We start from the raw sequence: 18,396 nt of genomic DNA, 5'->3' as shown, positions 1-18,396 counted from the left end.
AGATGCTCATTGGATATCCATGAACTGGCAATCTCGCCTATCTATCGAGCTTAGAATCTTGTCCTGTATGATAAAATTTAGGTCATTGAACGATGTTATAATAAATATATGAAATTGAGGTACATATATGAGATCAAAATACAAAAAACAAACTAGGATGAAAATATAAAACAATGGGGACAATGGGACTGAGTAAAGTATAAATTCATATAACCAAATTATACAAGTGAAATGTTACTATTGGTCTTACTTTTTATTTTTTATATAAGTATTGATTCAATATTGCAACAAATCCCTTGTTATGTGGCTAGCTCAAATTGAAAAAGGTCAGATTTCTTCTTCACCATAAGGCTTGCTAATGATCATATCTTGATCTGTAAGTATAAAGTATAAGGAAAGGAAAAGAGTCAAGAAAAAAAAAAAAATACTTTTTTCATTGAAAGATTGATTATCAATCGATTTGTCAATAACGAAAGGATTACTAGTAATCACTAAAATGCTATGTTTGGTTCTCGAAAAACTTAAAAGAAAATAGAGAGGAAAAATAGAAGAAAAAAAAAAAAGATTTAAAATTAATAAATTATTTTTATATATATCTTTAAATTCATTTAACTCATTTTCTTTGATTATAAAAAAAAATGAAAGAAACTAAAATTAGATTTAAAATTAATAAATTATTTTTATATAGTCTTTAAATCCATTTAACTCATTTTCCTTGATTATATAAACATCAAATAATTTTAAAACATATAATTTCTAATTAATTTAATTATTTTTGATTTTATCATACTAGGTAAAGTAAAACCAGAAAAGTCGGATAAGGAATCATATACCAATCCCTGATTTTACACGGTTCATCAGACTAACGATGTAAAGCTCAAACATTGCTGAAATTGCAACTCTCTCTCTCTCTCTCTCTCAGAGTTCAGAGTGTGAGACCAGAATGATTATATCCTCTGTATATTAGCATTGTTTGCACCAATGTCATCACTGTCATAACTGGTGAAAAAGAAACAAAGCAATTCTACAAAAGATAATGGCTGTTCACATGTATGGAGATCTGTAGATGTATACCAGTGATCAAAATAGAGGCTGTTCATTGGAGATGCTACAACTACAAATTCAGTGGAGATGGTAAAGGTTGTTCATATGTGTTGAAATATGTAGATATGTATATGCCAGTACTCAAAAAGGTCTACACACTATCATCCCTAGATGGTTTAACCTCCTGCAGCCATCTCACTTAGAACTATCTTCGACCTTAGGAATCTCTATTTCCACTGCCATGTCCAGAAGCTGACTTCCCTTGGCCATCACCAGAACCAACCTCTGAGCCATCTGGCTTGCTTCCACGTACATCCATGAGACCGCTCAAAGCACCAAGCCCAGTTTGCATGGCCTGATGCATGCCATTGTTGATGATAGGCCTCATGCCCATGAGCCCTTGGATGGGTTGCTGTTGTTGGAGGTGTAGAAGATGATGCTGCTGCTGCTGCTGTTGTTGCTGATCACTAAGCTGGAAAGGCAACTTTGCACCAAACACGCCTGGTTGTTGCTGAGCTGCAGCAGCCTGAGGGTGTTGCATGTAATGCCCTTGTTGCATGGCATGATGTATAGGCATCTGCAAAGTTTGTTGGACGTAAGAAAGATGTTCTACTTCCATATTAGGTTTTGGAATGCCGATTATCTTTAAAACCAACCTGAGGAGGCACTGTTGGTGCTGGTGGTTGGGCATCAGCAATTGCAGCTAGATATATCAAGTTCTTCTGAAGCTGGGCTTGATATCTGGATCAATTAAACCATCATATGGGTGGTCCCAAAATATACAGATACCATGCAGAACCATAAAGAAGTTGGACGATTCTGGGACACCAAGCCAACATGGATAAGTTGGATGGTCCAAAATCAAGTTATTTCACATCATGAGATGCCAAAATAAATGCACATGCTATCCAAAAGACCATAAAGAAATTTATAAACAAAGAAACATAAGCCAACTCAGATTACAAGACTAAAAATAGAAGTTTATCATTGTCAAGATTAAAACTCTCTTGGGTTACTAAAGTACAACAATCCTCACCTAAATTGTGTAACTGTATTCTTGTCTTGTTCTTTGATGGTTTATTGGGGACCACTTCTTCACACTATTATATCCATGGATTTAAATTAAACCTCAAAAAAAGCTGCAGCTATCAAAGAAATGGGAACTACTTCATGAAATTCTACAGAAATTTACAACCAGAACATCAATTTGAATGATAGAATATTTTAAAAGGTAATAAAAGTCGAAACCATGATCATCCATCCTTTAGGCCCTCCAATAAATGCCAATTACATTACTTATGTTCAAAGATAACAACTAACACATGCCTTGATAAGTGATGAAAAACTAAAACATAAGATCAACACCACAACTGTTACATCAAGATTTTTCTACATAAGAAGTTTTCTGCTCATGTTAGGCACATGAAGATGCTTGAGATTTTACAAGTCCATAACTGTAGAATGAAGAAAAAAATATTTGTAATATAAATAGCTAATATTTGGTCTTGCAAACTTCACTAGATACAGAAGTTAATCGCTGAACAAACAAAAGCCCCATCAGTGAACTACACTAAACCAGTCTTATGGATACAAAACCCCCCGTGACAGATTATGGATATTTCCCTTGTTACTTCACCAACAATGAATGATTTATTGTATCAAACACCTTATTCCATAAGAACTAGCCATATCAAGTATCCCCAAATTGGAAACAGTACAAAGCATCCATAAGCACTCTTCATTCTCACTCACAGCAAAAAAAATGGATATGATGTGAATCATTGAAAGAAATATAAAAACAATTTTTTATCTATGCTTATAAAGAATGGAGATGGTATCATTGAAGCCATACTTCATAGTATTAAAATTGTTACTTACTGGGCACACTCGGCGAGTTTTCCAAGGTTCTGGTTTTCCAGAATTGCCAGAATCAGTTGTTTGTTCTCATCCAGATACTGCATCGAGAATAAAAATCAGCAAAACAATTTTAGACCCCTAGTTTCAGGGCACAATTCAGGTGCCACCAATGGGTGAATCCTTAATCAAAAGGAATCAACCCTTTCCCAGGAACATGTTCATTGATATATCCTTCACAACCCAATCCAGTACTATATTAAGAGATCAAAATACCTATGAATTAAAAAATAAAAATAAAAATAAAAACAAATCCAAAATGCCTATCTAGTCCTAGCCCTGTTCGTAATTACATTGTTCTATTTTTTCAACTCAATTCCTTTTACAAAAGTCTCTACACCAAATCGCCCCAAGAGAGGCAAATCAGAAGGTCTACTTCAATCAAATTACACCCATTGTTTTCCTGTATAAATATACAAAATCAAAAGCCCAGTTGTTCAATAATCCTATTACCCAACATTTCAAAATTCATAAAAGCTCTGAAATTCTCTGTTTCGTTGGCGAGAATTCACAGGAGAAAAAAAAAACGTAGAAGGAAAACAAAACTCGGGTTGGCCTGTCAGCTGTATGATTCACAAGTTTTCTCTTTTTATCATTTCCCCACGGTTTCCCACAAAACAAACAGATCATAGATTCGAAAAGAAAGAAAGAATCAGTGAAAAGTCGCAGAGAAGAACACCTTCTGAATCTGTTCAGTGGTGATGGCGGTGGGAGGAAATGAAGGCGCAATGTTCATCATCTGTGGTGGTTGCTGCTGCATCTCCACACCTCCTGCTTCCACAAAAAGCTCAACTCTAACTCTAACCCTAACCCTAACCCTAACCCTAGCTTCGCAGAATGAGAAGAAGAGATGGAGTTGAAGTCCTTGATGGTATCGCTGTATTACAGGCTGAATAGTATATATATAGTATCTGATGTGGAGAATGATCTTGGCAAGGTCAGAAACGACGCCGTTTAGATAGCATCGTCGTATTTAACCTTAACTAAAACGACGTCGTCATCCCAATAAACGGCATCGTTTTAAATAAAACGACGTCGTTTAAAGAGGAGGACGAGCTAGAAAAAGGCGGTGAGGGATCGAACGGCCTCATCAGGATCGGTTCGGAAGACGAAGAGGAGGAAAATGGGGTTTGTGCTGAGGGTCAGATTAGCGTCCTTTTTCGCCGGCGCCGCAACGGCGTCATTTTTGGGTCTCTATATTCTTCACAAGGACTACAAGGTTGCCCACGAATCAATCTCTCGACAGGTTTTGATCTCTCTTTCTCTCCTTGTTTCCTTTGCTTCATATATTTGTAGTATCTACAAGACCCATATCGTATATGTAGAAATTTTGAATTTCATTGAAGATATAAGAAGCAAGTTGCTTGCTTTTTCTTCTTGCCCCATATAAATAATCACATTTTTACATAAGGGTATTATTATTATAAATTATTAATTAAGTTATTGTAGATATTGTTTCTAAGGATGTTTTCAAGGATTATGCATCTGACCCCAGTTAGGTGGAATTGGGTTGAATTGAATTGAGCAAACATAGATATTGTGATGGGTTTTTTCTTTATGGGGTTAAGGTGAACAAAATGTTTGAATAATATAGTAAATTTTCACCAACAGGTCTAAATTCTTGGTTTTAATTAGGCTTGTTGTTTATTGATGGAAATGGAAGTGCATGGATGTGTGATGTTGCAGGATCTAAGAGTCTTAGATGTTTTGAGTAAGTGCATAGGCTAGTCATCGCCGGTTAATATGAATGAAGTATGAACAAAATGTTAGCACAATGTTGTAATTTGCATCAAGGAAGTCCGGTATCTTGGTGTTAATTAGGTTGTGTTGTTTATTAGCAGAAATGGAAGTATGTGGATTTGTATATTGGTGCACAATCCAGGATGATGCATGATTTGAGGTGGTATATTGGTTGGTTGTTGGGTATGAATGAAGGTGATTTTGCTATTGTCATATCATGGGCGACTAAGAAAGAAAGAGGACCATGGAAGTTTGATGGGTGGTTTTGCCAAATTATTGATATCTCTTCAGAGTTAGGATGCTTCTCCTCTTGGGGTCCTTGCTTAAGTAATCATGTGATAGATGCATTAGCAAAATGTGAAGCTAGACATATGGTTTCTTTTGTAGGAGAACTTTATATCTCTATGAATTATAGCTAGATTTGACTTTTTGAACTAGTATACACTTATCCGTCTTTTTTAATCAGACTTTGTGTAGAGATGATTGTGTACTTCTTGGAAGGATTTCTCATCCTTCTTTGTACTTAATATTTCAACGTGATGAAATCGTTGTTTCTTATATAAAAAAAAATTTTGAAGTATGGACAAAATGTTTGGATAGTCTTGTAATTTGCACCAGGTAGGTTTCATATCTAGGTATATCGTTTATTGGTGGAAATGAAAGTATGTGGATATGTATATCGTTGCACAATCTAAGGGTGGTGGATGATTTGAGATGGTAAGTTGGTTGTCTGAGAGTTAATTTGATGAAGTATGAACAAAATGTTTGAATATCTTGCTGTCACTGAGGCTATGTTGTTTGTTGGTGAAAATGGAAGTCTATGAACATTTATATTGGGCAGTCTAGTCTGGTATATTGTTGCACAATCTAAGGATGGTGAATGGTTTGAGGTGTTATGTAGGTTGGTTATCAGTACAAGAATGATTATAATGTGGAGGCTTCTATCTCACTGGTAGGATGAATTGGAAGAACATGATTTGTGAAACCTAACCATTTAAATGCACCAAGTGGTGACTTGTAGTGAACTTTGATAATCACATTCCTCTTCAAACTCCATACCATGGAATCATGTAACTCAAGAGTGATGTGGTTGTGGAGGGAGAAACTAACCAATTCGAGCTTAGTTGTAAGTATGGTTTTCTAATGTGGGAGGCAACTTAGCATTCAAGGATGGAAAGCTTGCTTAGATTTTGCAGCCTTCTTCCACATGATACACGCACAAGGAGAATCAGATTGGTTCTTCTTCTTAGAAGCATTTCTTCTTTGTTAACCATCTTGTGAGCTAGTGCTTTTACATAGAACTTCATCATTTCTTGGTATCTTTTGAAATTAGCATTTTAATTCATTTACATTTATAAAAAAAAAAAACATTTTAATTCATTTATGCTTTATTTGAATCTTAGAAATTACTATGAAAAGGCAAAAAATATAGGAAGAAATTCAAATTTTCTTATTTGGTTTGTCATGGAAAATATGAAGGAAAGTGAAATCAAATGAAAATTACGAACTTCCAATACTTCATTTTTTGTATAAAAGGGAAATAAAATAGGAGAAGTAGTGGAGAAATTAAGTATTGAGCTCAAACTTTTCTTTTATTTTCCTTAATTTTTTTTTTTTTTCCTTGTCTTCTCCTTTTCCTTTCTCTCACACTTTCGTTGATCCAAATGGAGCCTTTATGAATTATTATTGTTAAGCACTGAAAATCTGAAAGAAACTCCATTTACATTGTCCAAAGAAAAGCATGGGCCCAAAGTTGAAACCATTCAAAAAGAAAATGCTGAAAGGTATAAGAGAGAGTGATAAGCCAAGATGCAAGAGGCTACCAATTTTATCACATTCATCCTGGCAATTATGATTTAGCCTCCTTGCTTCTTGCTCATGTGTATCAAGTTATTCGTAATCAGATAACAATCATGGAGAATCCCTCCAGCAAGAAACTCTTAGGACATTCAATAAACTTTTGAGCTTCATGCATCTTGGGAGATTTAGGATGAAAACATGTGAAGTATCTTGCATTCTTGTTTTACTGGACTTTTATGTTCCGGACATTCAGAGAGTTGAAAGGAGTTGTTAATTTCTGGCACCCTTCATCATGGTATATCCGAAATTCAAAATTTTTTTATTGTTCATTTAGATATGCTTGTGTTTATGACAAACCAGAACAGGAAATAGACAAAATAGTCTTCATCTTCCTAAGATGAAACCTTTCCCTGTTCATCTGAATTAAGTGCAAATAATTTCTTTGGAATGATCTAAAGCATGGTCCTTATGGATGGGATGAGGACCTCATCTTGTTTCCTCCTTTCAAAGTATCCCTGCTTTTCAAGCTATCTGGAACTATTTAACAATTATTAAGCTTTTTGAGTGTGTGACTGGAACCATACTGGTTTGGATTTTCGTTTTGTTTTTTCTTGAATCATGGATACGGTGCTCAGTTTGATATTCATTTCAAATCTCAAATTTCCTTTCTTGTTTCTCCAGATGAAAGGCCTTAATGATTCCCTGGATGCACGAATTTCTGCCCTGGAGAAATTTAAAGAGGTTGAGGCCTCGCAGTCTGTGGAAGCAACAGAGTAGATACCTTGACGCGGCTTTCAAATTATGTCTACTTAGCATGCCAGTAGGTTCTTTAGGCCTTTTTTCCCCGTATTCTAAAGAATAATCACAACCCTACTGGTCTGTATGCTATATACTCTCAATGTCATAATTTGTTTGACAGTTTTATATTGGGCAAAAATTGCTTTTTTTGTTATTTGAGATTCAATCTCCAGTGCGTGATGACTCTTATTTTGACCTAAAACAACAGCATCTAAGCTTGGATGGCAGAATGGTTTCTTATGGGAGCTAAAATGTCTTGAATGAAAATTAAGTTCACCCTACATACCCCCCTTACAATCCCGATTACTTTGCCCAGAAAGATGGGTTCCATAATCTGAACTCATTCACCAAACTCTTTTAACGTCCTTGCTGGATTCTTCTTGAGTGGTTTCAAGTGTGAAGGAAGTTCTTCAATGACTGGAACAATCACCTGCTGTTCAGTATCTGTAAACAAATGTGTTGAATGTTAAGAATCTGAGTTTTCTCTGGTGTATACAGTTCCTTATTGTTTATCATTCAACTTTATAAGATATCCCACTACATCTCTCATAGAGGGCCTTATGCCAGGCTCCAGTTCACTGCAATCCAGTGCCAACTCCAGCAGCTTCAATGCCTTCCATTGTTCATCTACATTCCAGGAACCAATTTCCACATCAAGGAAGCTACAGCATTCATTGTTCTCCTGCAAGTTCTTCCTCGTCCAGGACACAATATCCAGGCCTTCTTCAAAGGAAGGGTCCACTGGCAGTTTTCTGCAGAGAAGCTCTAGCAAAATGACTCCATAGCTGTACACATCACACTTCTCTGTCAACCGGGTTGAGTGTCCATTTTCTGGAACACGAGGAGGAGAAGAAGAATTCAGAGAGGTAAACTTCTGATGGTCAGTCTTATAGATCAATGGAGTAGGGAAGTTTGTATGCTAAAGATGAAACCAACCTGGTGCGATGTAGCCAAGTGTTCCTACAATTGCAGACATTGTAGAACTTGCATCAGAATCATCAGAAACCAGTTTTGCCAATCCAAAGTCTCCAATCTTTGGCTCCAATTCAGAATCCATCAAGATGTTGTCTGATTTCACGTCTCTGTGTATGATTTGTGGCACACAATCATGGTGAAGATAAGAAAGGCCTTGAGCTATGCCAAGAGCGATACGATACCGTGAATCCCAGTTCAAAACCAGAGGTTTTCTCCAATGCAGCACATCAAAGAGGGTCCCACCTTCCATGTACTCGGTCACAATGAAACCATAGCCATCTTTGATGCAATATCCTGCCATTCTCACAACATTTCTGTGCCTAACCAAGCTCAAAGTCCTCATCTCAAGGCTGAAGTTTGTCTCAGACAAATCCACCTTCTTCACAGCCCAGTTCCTTCTGGAGTTCTCAGTTTCTGTCCTGTAAACAGTTCCATGCTTGCCTCTTCCAATCACATACCTATCATTCCACCCTTCTGTCGCCTTTATAATATCTTCTAGTTTCAAATCATCGGGCAAATCCTCAGTCTTTGATCGGCACTCATGAAGAGGAGATCGAGTCTGGGAGGAAAGTTGCTGTCTGAGTCGATGATCCAAGGTTATGTAAATTGCAGCACAGAGTAATGCTATAAAGAAAGCCACAGTTAGAATGATGCCAACCAGCACTAGGCCTTTTGTATGGGAGTTTTTTGCTTCCCCACAATAACTATCTCTATCTGCCTTTCCCTGCAGGCAGAGTTCTGGGTTTCCTAGATAAGACCCTGGAGATGAAGCCATTGATTTCATCCAGGCATCTGGGATTTTCCCAGAGAGATGGTTGAATGATATGTTCACAAAGGAAAGGGACACCATGCTGTTCAGTTCAGGCGGAATTGTTCCAGAGAAATTGTTGCTTGAGAGATCAAGAATCTGTAACTTGTCTAAACCGCTGAGGCATCTGGGGATTTCCCCAGAGAGCATATTGTGGCTCAGGTTAAGTACTGAATTGAGCTGGTGAAGTTTGCCTAAGCTGCAAGGGATAGAGCCTTCAAGCATGTTGTTTCCAAGCTGCAACTCAAAGAGACTCTCCAGTGAAGAGAATGAGTCTGGAATCACTCCACTGAGGTTGTTGTCTTGAAGGAGAAGGTTCTGCAGGGCCACAAATGAAGTGATCCCTGAAGGAATGTTTCCTGAGAGAGAGTTCTTGCTGAGGTCCATTTTGATCATTTGTGAGCAATACCCCAGCTCAGGAGGAATGCTTCCATTCAGTCTGTTTGAAGAAAGTAGTAACATTTGAAGATTTCCCAGCATTCCAAGCTCAGGAGGTATAGAGCCAGATAGCCTATTTTCTGAAAGATCAAGCATTGAGAGGTTGCTCCAAGAACCAACCACTGGGGGTATGCTGCCTTCCAGCAAGTTTCCTCGAGCGTCTAAGAAAGAAATTCCTGGGTTCTTATCCAATTCTGCTGGTATACTCCCTTGCAGAAGATTATAACTAAGAATCACTCTCCTAAGAGAGGAGCATTTTCCAAGTTCAACTGGAAAAGTCCCATTGAAACTATTGTTTCCAAGAGCCAAAACTGAAAGGCTATTGCCACTGCATATATATGAAGGAATCAGTCCATAAAGGCGATTCCCAGTTAAATCCAACTTAACTAGACCAGGAGAGTTGTTTCTCCCAATCTCAGAAGGCACCTCCCCAGTGAGATTATTGTCAGCTAAGGACAGGAATGTGAGTTTTTTCAAATGGGTAATCCCTGATGGAATTCTACCAGTCAAGCTATTGTTATACAGAGCCAACTCCACAAGGTTGCTCATTCTTCCTATCTGCTGAGGAATTCGGCCCTTGATATGATTGTTGAACAAATGAAATACCTCAAGATTCTCAAGTTTGCAGACTTCTGAGGGGATTCTCCCTTCAATCAAGTTGTTCTGGAGCCTAAGTTCAACTAGAGAACTACAATTTCCAACCTCTGGAGGCAATGAGCCTTGAAGCATGTTATCAGAGAGAGAAACAAAGTATAGATCTTTGAGACTTCCAATTGATGGAGGAACCTGCCCAACCAGATTATTACTGGAGAGTGATAGAACAGCTAGCTGATGGCATTGAGCTATCCTTTCAGGTATGCTCCCATTAAGCATATTCCCCGAAAGAACAAGCTCTTTTAACTCCCCAAGACCCCACAAAGTCTCTGGGATCTGCCCCTCAAGTCTGTTGGAATCAAGATAGAGAAATTCAAGCTGCACCAGACCTTTGAAGATCTCTGGTGAAATGATCCCTCCAAAGTTGTTATAAGATGCAAAGAACATAGTGAGGTTTCTGCAGTTTCCCAGAGAATGAGGTAAAGATCCAGAGAGAGCATTCTCATGAATCCAAAGATCAGAAATGGCACATGATGGTGGGAAGTTTGGTAAAGCTCCAGTGAGATTATTGGTGTTCAAATACAGAAACTTCAGCTTTGGTAGAGAGAATAATTCTCTTGGAATCTCCCCAGATAAGAAATTGTTATACAGTCCTAAATATTCAAGATTCCTGCATAATCTTACCTCAGAAGGAATTGTACCCCAGAGCAAGTTAGTCCCCAAGTTGAGTTCTAACTGCTGCTTTGAGAAAATCTGAGCAGGGATTGATCCTTGGAGGCTATTGTCATTAAGGAGAATCGTACTCAGTCGGCTGCAGTTTCCCAGCAGCTGAGGGATTCCACCAGTGAAGTTGTTGATGCTGAGATCAAGGGAGAGCAAATGCTTATGGCTGCAGACATGGGATATGGAGTTGGCCAAGATTCCAGACAGTCCATAGCCAGAGAGGTTTAAGGACTTGACTTCAGGATCATCATTGGAGTAGCAAGAAACTCCTGGCCACTGGCAGTGAGAAGGTGAATCAGACTTATTCCATGGCAAGAGATGCTGAGAAGACTTGGGAAGACTGCTTCGAAACTGGAGAAGATAACTGGCAGCTGGGGATATTGAGGCTGATGAAGCTAAAAGAAACGGAAGGGAGAGGAGAACACAGCAAGGGAGCAGCAAGAACATGACGACTTCGCAGATTGGCCGCTTGGGTTGAACATTAAATCGAGGACTTACGAGGCTGCCACTGCTTTCTGCTGATGGTTTTCCACAGCCATTCTTGAAACTGTGGGGATGCCAGCTGATGACCTTATGGGGGTAGTAGGAAATGGCAAAAACCATAAAGAAACGAATTCAACGTGTCGAATTTGGTCGTTTTCTGCAACTTCTTGATAAAAAATTGAGAGGGTTTTAGCTTTGATTCAAAGGAAAGCACCATGGTTGGCAAGGTTGGGAAGTATCCAAAGGCTAAGGTAGGACTCAAGTCACCAATATTAAAAAGATGGGAGCCATCAACCAAGCACGCTTCTCCCACTCATTAAAGAAGTCACACACTTTAGGAGAAGAACATGAGGTGGGTCACCATCCTCGAGAGTTGTTAATATATGCTTTAAAAAGGACAGTTAGATAGCAATCAAAATATGGAGTTTCTTCCAAGGAAAGAAGAATGTGAAACTCGAAGCTATTGAGAGTTTTACTAAGTTGCTTTCATGTAATGGGACTGTGCCTGCCCACTAAGGTGACCAATCTGAGTTTTTCTTCATCACTCTCTGATCTAATGGAACAGCCATTATTGACCAGCAAAACTCTCTCATAAGCAACCTGTGGTTTGCTCTTCATTTCCCATCATAATGGAACCTTCCTTCTCTTCACAAGTGTTTTCAAAAACAATTTTAAAAAATAGTTCTTAAAAACTCCTTTTGATAATTTGTCCAACAAAAGTTTGTTTAAAAACCTAAAATATTGTTTAAAAGCTGTTTTGAAAAATAATTATACAAATAATTAAAAAATGTTCTCTAAAAATACTATATTTTCTATTTTTAATAATAGAAATTATTTTTTGTTTCCCAATTGTCGAATGTGTTTTCTATTTTGTTTTAAAGAATATAGAGTCGTTTTCAAAAGCAATTATCAAACAAGACTTCAATCTTTATTTTGAGTATGTACTACTAGTTCATATGTTCTTGACCATTCTAAAACGTGTTTGAAAAATTATCGAACTAGTTGTTTTGAATTGGTATAAGAAGTGGTTTTAATTAGTAGAGTATGTAAAATGCTCTGCTCATTGTATTGAGTAGTGATCTCATTAATATAGAAGAAGATATTTACCCAAGAGGTGATTGTTTTCAATGACAAACTCTTGAGGAGCCTAATTGAGAAGCCTGGGTGGGTGGTGGCAATCTATTGAGATGATGAGCTAGAAGGCTGATGTTTATCATCCCTCTCCAGAGGAATGGTCCAGGGATGATAGAAGTTTCATTTGAAATATTAAGAACTGCGAGCTCGGAAGATGTTCTCTAAGTAGATTAAGCTCATTATGCTTCGAGTGATTATGGAAACTCGGGTTGGCAGCAAAAGATGAAAATATGAATACGAGAAACACTAAAAAAAAATTTATAGTACAAGAGCCTCGACCTTTACTTTTCTAACACTTCAAAGATAATCATTTTCAAGTGTTAAAAAAATTAAAAATACTTTTTAAAATTATTATCAAACGGATTTTTAATCGATTGATTTTCTATATTTTGTGATTTATAATTATTTCATATTAAATCAGTATGATTTATAATTCATCACTTAACCGTCTAAATCAACCAAAACCCAACCTTAAACAAGTTTCATTTCATTCGATTAGATTTTTTATCACTCGAAATTCAATTCAATTTTAATTTAAGCATTAATTGATCATACTACCTTTTCCTTCAAAAACTTCATGGTCAAAATAAATAAATCACTTCTTCCATGGAGTTGAGTGATTGTTGCCTTGGAGATTTGGTTAAAAGGTTAAAAGCTTGAAAATTTTCTAGGAAGGTGGGTGCTAGTTGTTCATTAAAGACATGGAGTTGAATATCCCCTAAATGCAGAACCACAATCACACTGCACAAATAAGTTGCTTTTTGGTCAATACCACCAAAAAAATGTTTCCATTTTTTGTGAATAATTTGGTTACTTCACCTACAAAATCATAAAGGAAAAGGGTTTGTACCGTATTTTCCTACCAAACAAACACAGGCAGTGAAAACTGGAACGACCAGTTCCCATACCATCAATGCTACGGGCACCAACCATGGTGAATTAGGTGGGGTCATCATCCCTGCCCATGATATTCAAATTTCAAACAAAAGCATGGTGGGGGGGGGGGGACCTCCCTTCGATTTTTTTGATAAATTATCTTTTGTACATATGATGATTGGTCATGTTGGTATGGTTAACAAGTCATTTTCACGTCTGTAACCAATTTTTTATGGTCAAATGTATGGTGAAAAATGAAGGCTAAATTCACTTTTTGATTTATCCCAATAAAAATATTTATTTTTTTTAAGGAAAAGAAATAAAGTTTAAAGAAATAATTATCGAGGAAGAATTCATTTTCTTTCAAATATAAATAATAAAATTCCACAAATAATTAGATCGGGATTTCACTATTACACCATTTGTAATAATCCACCATCTTTTATTCAAATACAAACCGAAATTAGGAATGACAACTGGACGGGTTCGGGACGGGTCGCCTCTATCATAACCCCGTTTCATTTATTAAAAACAATTCTCATCCCCACTCCGCTTAGCTTTTTTTTAAAATTATTTTTAAATTTTTTAATTACATTAAATAAATATATTTTATAAATAATAAAATTATTATATTTTTTATAACTTATTTTATTAAATTTTATTATTATTATCTATATATTAAAAATAGTAAAATGAAATTTTAAATTTTAAATCAAATTTAATTTTAAATTAATTTTATATGTAAATGGAGCAATACCCGAACCCGCCCCAGATTTATAAAAAAAAAATTCATACCCGTCCCATTAGGGGCGAGATGGGTACCCGAAAAAATCCGCCCCATTGCCATCCCTAACCGAAACCATCATAATTCACTATCTTTTGTATAAATATAATTTCGCGATTTTAAGATGTTGTCTTCTTGTTATATTCATCCTCGGGATGCACTCTCTTTAAAGATGTTTTTTTTTACTCTATTGAATGTGAAATCATAAAAATTATCAAACATGAATTATAAATAAATATCAAATTATTTGAACAATCATTGATCCCATATCATATGAACCCTTCTTGTTAATCGATAGCATAGACAACAAAATTCCCTAAGCTAACACAGCCAAAAATTGTCCACATCAAGCCACTTGTTTTATCTTCTCAATGCTCAAAAATCATACAAATTCTTCGAAATCTAATACCACTCATGGGGCTAACAAATATCCGAGCACCAAAAGATCGGTCTACCTCGAAATCCGATCTCAACCAACACATTTGAAGATACGATGGAAGACCAAACTAAGGCTACCAAAATTTATGTCACCCACAAGTGCGGCCCATAAGAAAAGACAGCCTCTAAACTTATAGGTTGATCTGACAAATTAACCTACACCTAAAAAATAAAGTACAATTGTTTTTATTCTTGTGTGTCTAAAAGTCAATAAAGTATACAAAAAGTTTGTAAAACATACGACAGCAATAGAATAATAGCTTGTATAAAGCCCTTATTGTGAAGTAATAATGCGCCCAATAACTTTTGTACTTACTCCAAATTCATGTAAAAATTCTTAATGAGGTCCTCTTTTTACAAGAAGTCCTTTTTTGTATTGGGTGGAAGAATAAAATTTTTAGTTACTCATGAAGATTTTTATCTTTCTCGTATCAAAATTTAAAAAAATATTAGTGAATATTTTTAAAAATAGTACAAATTATCATATTAGAAATTTAAAAAGTAATTAGAAATCTAATACAAGTGATTACTCCCTTCTTCTTCCACGTACTTAAAAATCGTGCAAATTTTCGTATCAATCGTATCAAAAATCCCAAAAAGTGTTTAGAATCCTAATATTACTCACTTTCATATTTTATGTAATGACTCGTTATCAACTGTGTAGATATTATCCATTTTGGATCCAAATGAGTCCTCACAACTTTAAAAAGCGTCTATAGGGTTAAGAGAAATTCATATTTATGTAGTATCAGGAATTTTCCCTTTTATCTGATATGGGATATTACAAACACCTTCAAACGAACACAACGTCGTCACGGGGCCAAATAAACCCCCACATGAAGATCGGAGATCGATTTTGATACTATTTGTAACGACTCGTTCTCAATCGTATGAATATTGACCGTTTTGAACCTAAATAAGTACTCATGACTTTAAAATACGTCTATAAAATTAAGAAAAGTTCATACTAATATAGTGTAAAAAAATTTTCTTTTATGTGATGTGAGATATAATATTCTATGTCCTTATAAATTTCAAAATCATGCAAATTCCCTTATCATAAATTCAAAACCACCATATACTAATACAATATAGAATGGTGGGAGCCATGATCATGGATTGATGGGAACTAAATAGATATCTAGTCATAGCAGCAAGCATCACATGTGATGGTCCTTGGTAGCTTTAATGAGGAAACAAAGTACCAAGGAGGGGGGAGAGAGAAGAAAAAGAGAGACACCCACCACTTTCTACTTTCTAGGGGTTGAATCAGATCCTTGCTAGAATTGATTAGTGAAGCAAAAAGCAAGATAGGAAAGGAGGGTATACAAATGAAGAAATGGACAATGGCATGGGACCACGTGGTCCCCTCTCAAATATCAACGCCCATCCCCAGCCACATGCTTCTTTCCCAAGGGAATTTCTTTTATTTTTATTTATTTTTTGGAAATAATAATCATAAAGATAAGGATAATAATAAAAATAAAAATAATAATAATTCCAAGGCGGTGTTTCCTTGGCGGTGACAGCTTGGGGAATCACCCATCAAAATGGGTCATGACATGCTTGTGTGTTGATGGGAATATTTAAAGGAAAAAAAATAAAAAATAGAAAGGAGAATTAAATAATTTTGGTAAGAAAACTCATCATAGATGAATCATTTGACTTTCAGCGATTGGTTGTTGTGGTCTATCAAATCAAATGATGAGACATTTTCCCTTTGAATTCAATTTTCAAATTTTCAAATTCCCTCTTACCCTTATCTTTTTTGTGAGGTATCTTGAAGAACATTTCAGAAAAATATAAAAATATTTTATACGATTAATTAACTAAAAAGATGAAAATATTTTAAATTTATAAAATTAACCTTCCTTATTTTTAAATAGGAAGAGTAACCGATTTTTAACATAAATACTCTTTAATATTTTTATTATTTACACTAATATTTAAAAAAAAATGATTACTTTTACAAAAAAAAAAAAAAGAAGACATTTTTGTCAAAAATAAGTAATTTTTAGATTGAAAAAAGATGAAGAGTTAATTTTTCAAAGTGAGTAAGATTTCATCCATTCTAATTGATTACCTTATTTTATAAAATTTTACATTACACGTATTTTTATTAATATTAAAGTTATCAAATAGGTATCCTTTGAATTTCAAATAAGAATAATTAATATTTGTGGTCAAATTTAAATGGTGAATAAGAAACTAGGCTCAATTACAAATGAGATTTAGTTATACTAAAATAAAAATCTAAGTTAAGTTATAAACGAGGATATTATAATATATTAGAAAGTTAAAATATATGAAATAGAAAACTTTATGTCATATTCATGAGGACGCAAAAAAATTGAATAGTTGAAAATGTATGATAAAACCTAAACTGTTAATAAAAATATAAACAAATGAAATTGAGATACAAAAGTACAAATCAATAAGATTATGGTATAAACAATAACATAAAAAAATATGTAAGTGATACCTTATGATTAGGGGCGGAATTAGAAATACGGGTAAAAGGATAAAGGTTAGTTTCAAGGGGCAAATATGAGCTAAAAAAAAATAATATTTTGTTAATTAGTTAATTTATTTCACTTTTTAAAGTAAAGTCACAAAACGAGTGCATCAATTTTTATTTTTTTTAAGGGGGACTATGTTGGGACGTCATTTGTTTTTATTTTTGGCTCTGGCCAACCGTACTACCGAACTGTGCCAGACAGGGGCATCACAACCGGAATGGGCCAGGACCAGAGTGGCCTCCTCAGGATTCGAACTTGGATCCTGTAGGCCTTAAGGCTTAGGACGTTGCCCTCCTGGTACCATATGAGTTACCCGTCTGGCACAGTTCAGTGGTACGACTGATCAGAGCAAAAAATAAAAACAAATGACGTCCCAACAGGGGACATATGTCATCTTTGAGTTTTAACAACATCTATCCACGGTACTCGTAATTGGTGATGCTTTTTCAATATATAAAATAATTTATTAATTTTAAATATTTTTAATTTTTTTTCTTTTCCAAGTTACATTTTTTTATCTTCAAATTTTGGATATTCAAACATAGGGTGATTAGAAAATTATGTTTAGTAAAAGAGATGTTTAAGGAAAATAAGATGGAAGGTGTTGAATGATGGGGACAGCCCTTATTGTTGGGAGGCTACAGCTGTCTCCTCATCTACCACCTTCGTAGTCCATACCCTCTCCCAATCCTCCTTGGGAACCCACTACTTCCTTTCCTTCTCTACATATCTATTGGGAAAGTCAAATTTTCATTTAAGACAAAATTTATGGTAATTTTAATACTATAAACGGACAATTTTTATATTCCCCATAAGAGATATGTCTCATCACTCATCACTCAACCCCATCTTCACTTGATTTATTTTTACTATTTTACTTAAATTAAAATATTGTACACTTATATATAAAATCAAAATTTATAAAATATTTTTTGTATTTTTAATTTTAAAAATAAATTCCTAGAAATTGGTTTTTTAAATTTAAAAACAATTTTCTATTTTAAAAAGTGAAAATTATTTTCAATAACCAAAACTATTTTTCCATACTTGCTTTTACTATTAAAAAAATAAATTTAATTGAACATTTATGCATTTTAAATTTTATATTAATAATTAAATAATTCATTGATTTAAATTTATTTATCTATTTTATTTAATAATAATTTTTATATTTAACTTTTAAAGACAATATACATTCATTTTCTTGCCACGTCACATGGTAAGGTATGGGTGGTGATTGAGTAATTAAAAATGCGGCCGAACGCCGTTTTTTGAACCAATAAGATTGAAGGAGCCGCGATCCTTAAAAGACATGTCTTTGTTATCTT

General features: G+C 35.1%; 3 protein-coding genes across 3 annotated transcripts; 1 reads left to right on the top strand and 2 right to left on the bottom strand.

Annotated features, from left to right (window-relative positions):
• Positions 1 to 935: 935 nt before the first annotated feature.
• LOC117933582 (GRF1-interacting factor 2-like) lies at positions 936 to 3,824 on the bottom strand. Its single transcript, XM_034855012.1, has 4 exons — positions 3,638 to 3,824; positions 2,923 to 2,999; positions 1,701 to 1,785; positions 936 to 1,621 (listed from the first exon to the last, which is right to left on the bottom strand). The coding sequence occupies exons 1-4, from the start codon at positions 3,716 to 3,718 to the stop codon at positions 1,262 to 1,264; spliced, it is 603 nt and encodes a 200-aa protein (XP_034710903.1). The 5' UTR covers positions 3,719 to 3,824; the 3' UTR covers positions 936 to 1,261.
• Positions 3,825 to 4,040: 216 nt separating this feature from the next.
• LOC117933583 lies at positions 4,041 to 7,450 on the top strand. The gene is made up of 2 exons (XM_034855013.1): positions 4,041 to 4,204; positions 7,180 to 7,450. Exons 1-2 carry the CDS (start codon positions 4,082 to 4,084, stop codon positions 7,273 to 7,275), a joined length of 219 nt encoding a protein of 72 aa, XP_034710904.1. The 5' UTR covers positions 4,041 to 4,081; the 3' UTR covers positions 7,276 to 7,450.
• Positions 7,451 to 7,529: 79 nt separating this feature from the next.
• Positions 7,530 to 11,553, bottom strand: LOC117933580 (leucine-rich repeat receptor-like protein kinase PEPR1). The gene is made up of 2 exons (XM_034855011.1): positions 8,233 to 11,553; positions 7,530 to 8,127 (listed from the first exon to the last, which is right to left on the bottom strand). The coding sequence occupies exons 1-2, from the start codon at positions 11,435 to 11,437 to the stop codon at positions 7,799 to 7,801; spliced, it is 3,534 nt and encodes a 1,177-aa protein (XP_034710902.1). The 5' UTR covers positions 11,438 to 11,553; the 3' UTR covers positions 7,530 to 7,798.
• Between the last annotated feature and the right edge of the window lie 6,843 nt (positions 11,554 to 18,396).

This window comes from Vitis riparia, chromosome 16, assembly GCF_004353265.1.
Source record: "Vitis riparia cultivar Riparia Gloire de Montpellier isolate 1030 chromosome 16, EGFV_Vit.rip_1.0, whole genome shotgun sequence".
Taxonomy (NCBI): Eukaryota; Viridiplantae; Streptophyta; class Magnoliopsida; order Vitales; family Vitaceae; genus Vitis; species Vitis riparia.
The sequence above is the reverse complement of the archived record's forward strand: the minus strand, read 5'-3'. Positions and strand labels throughout refer to the sequence as shown.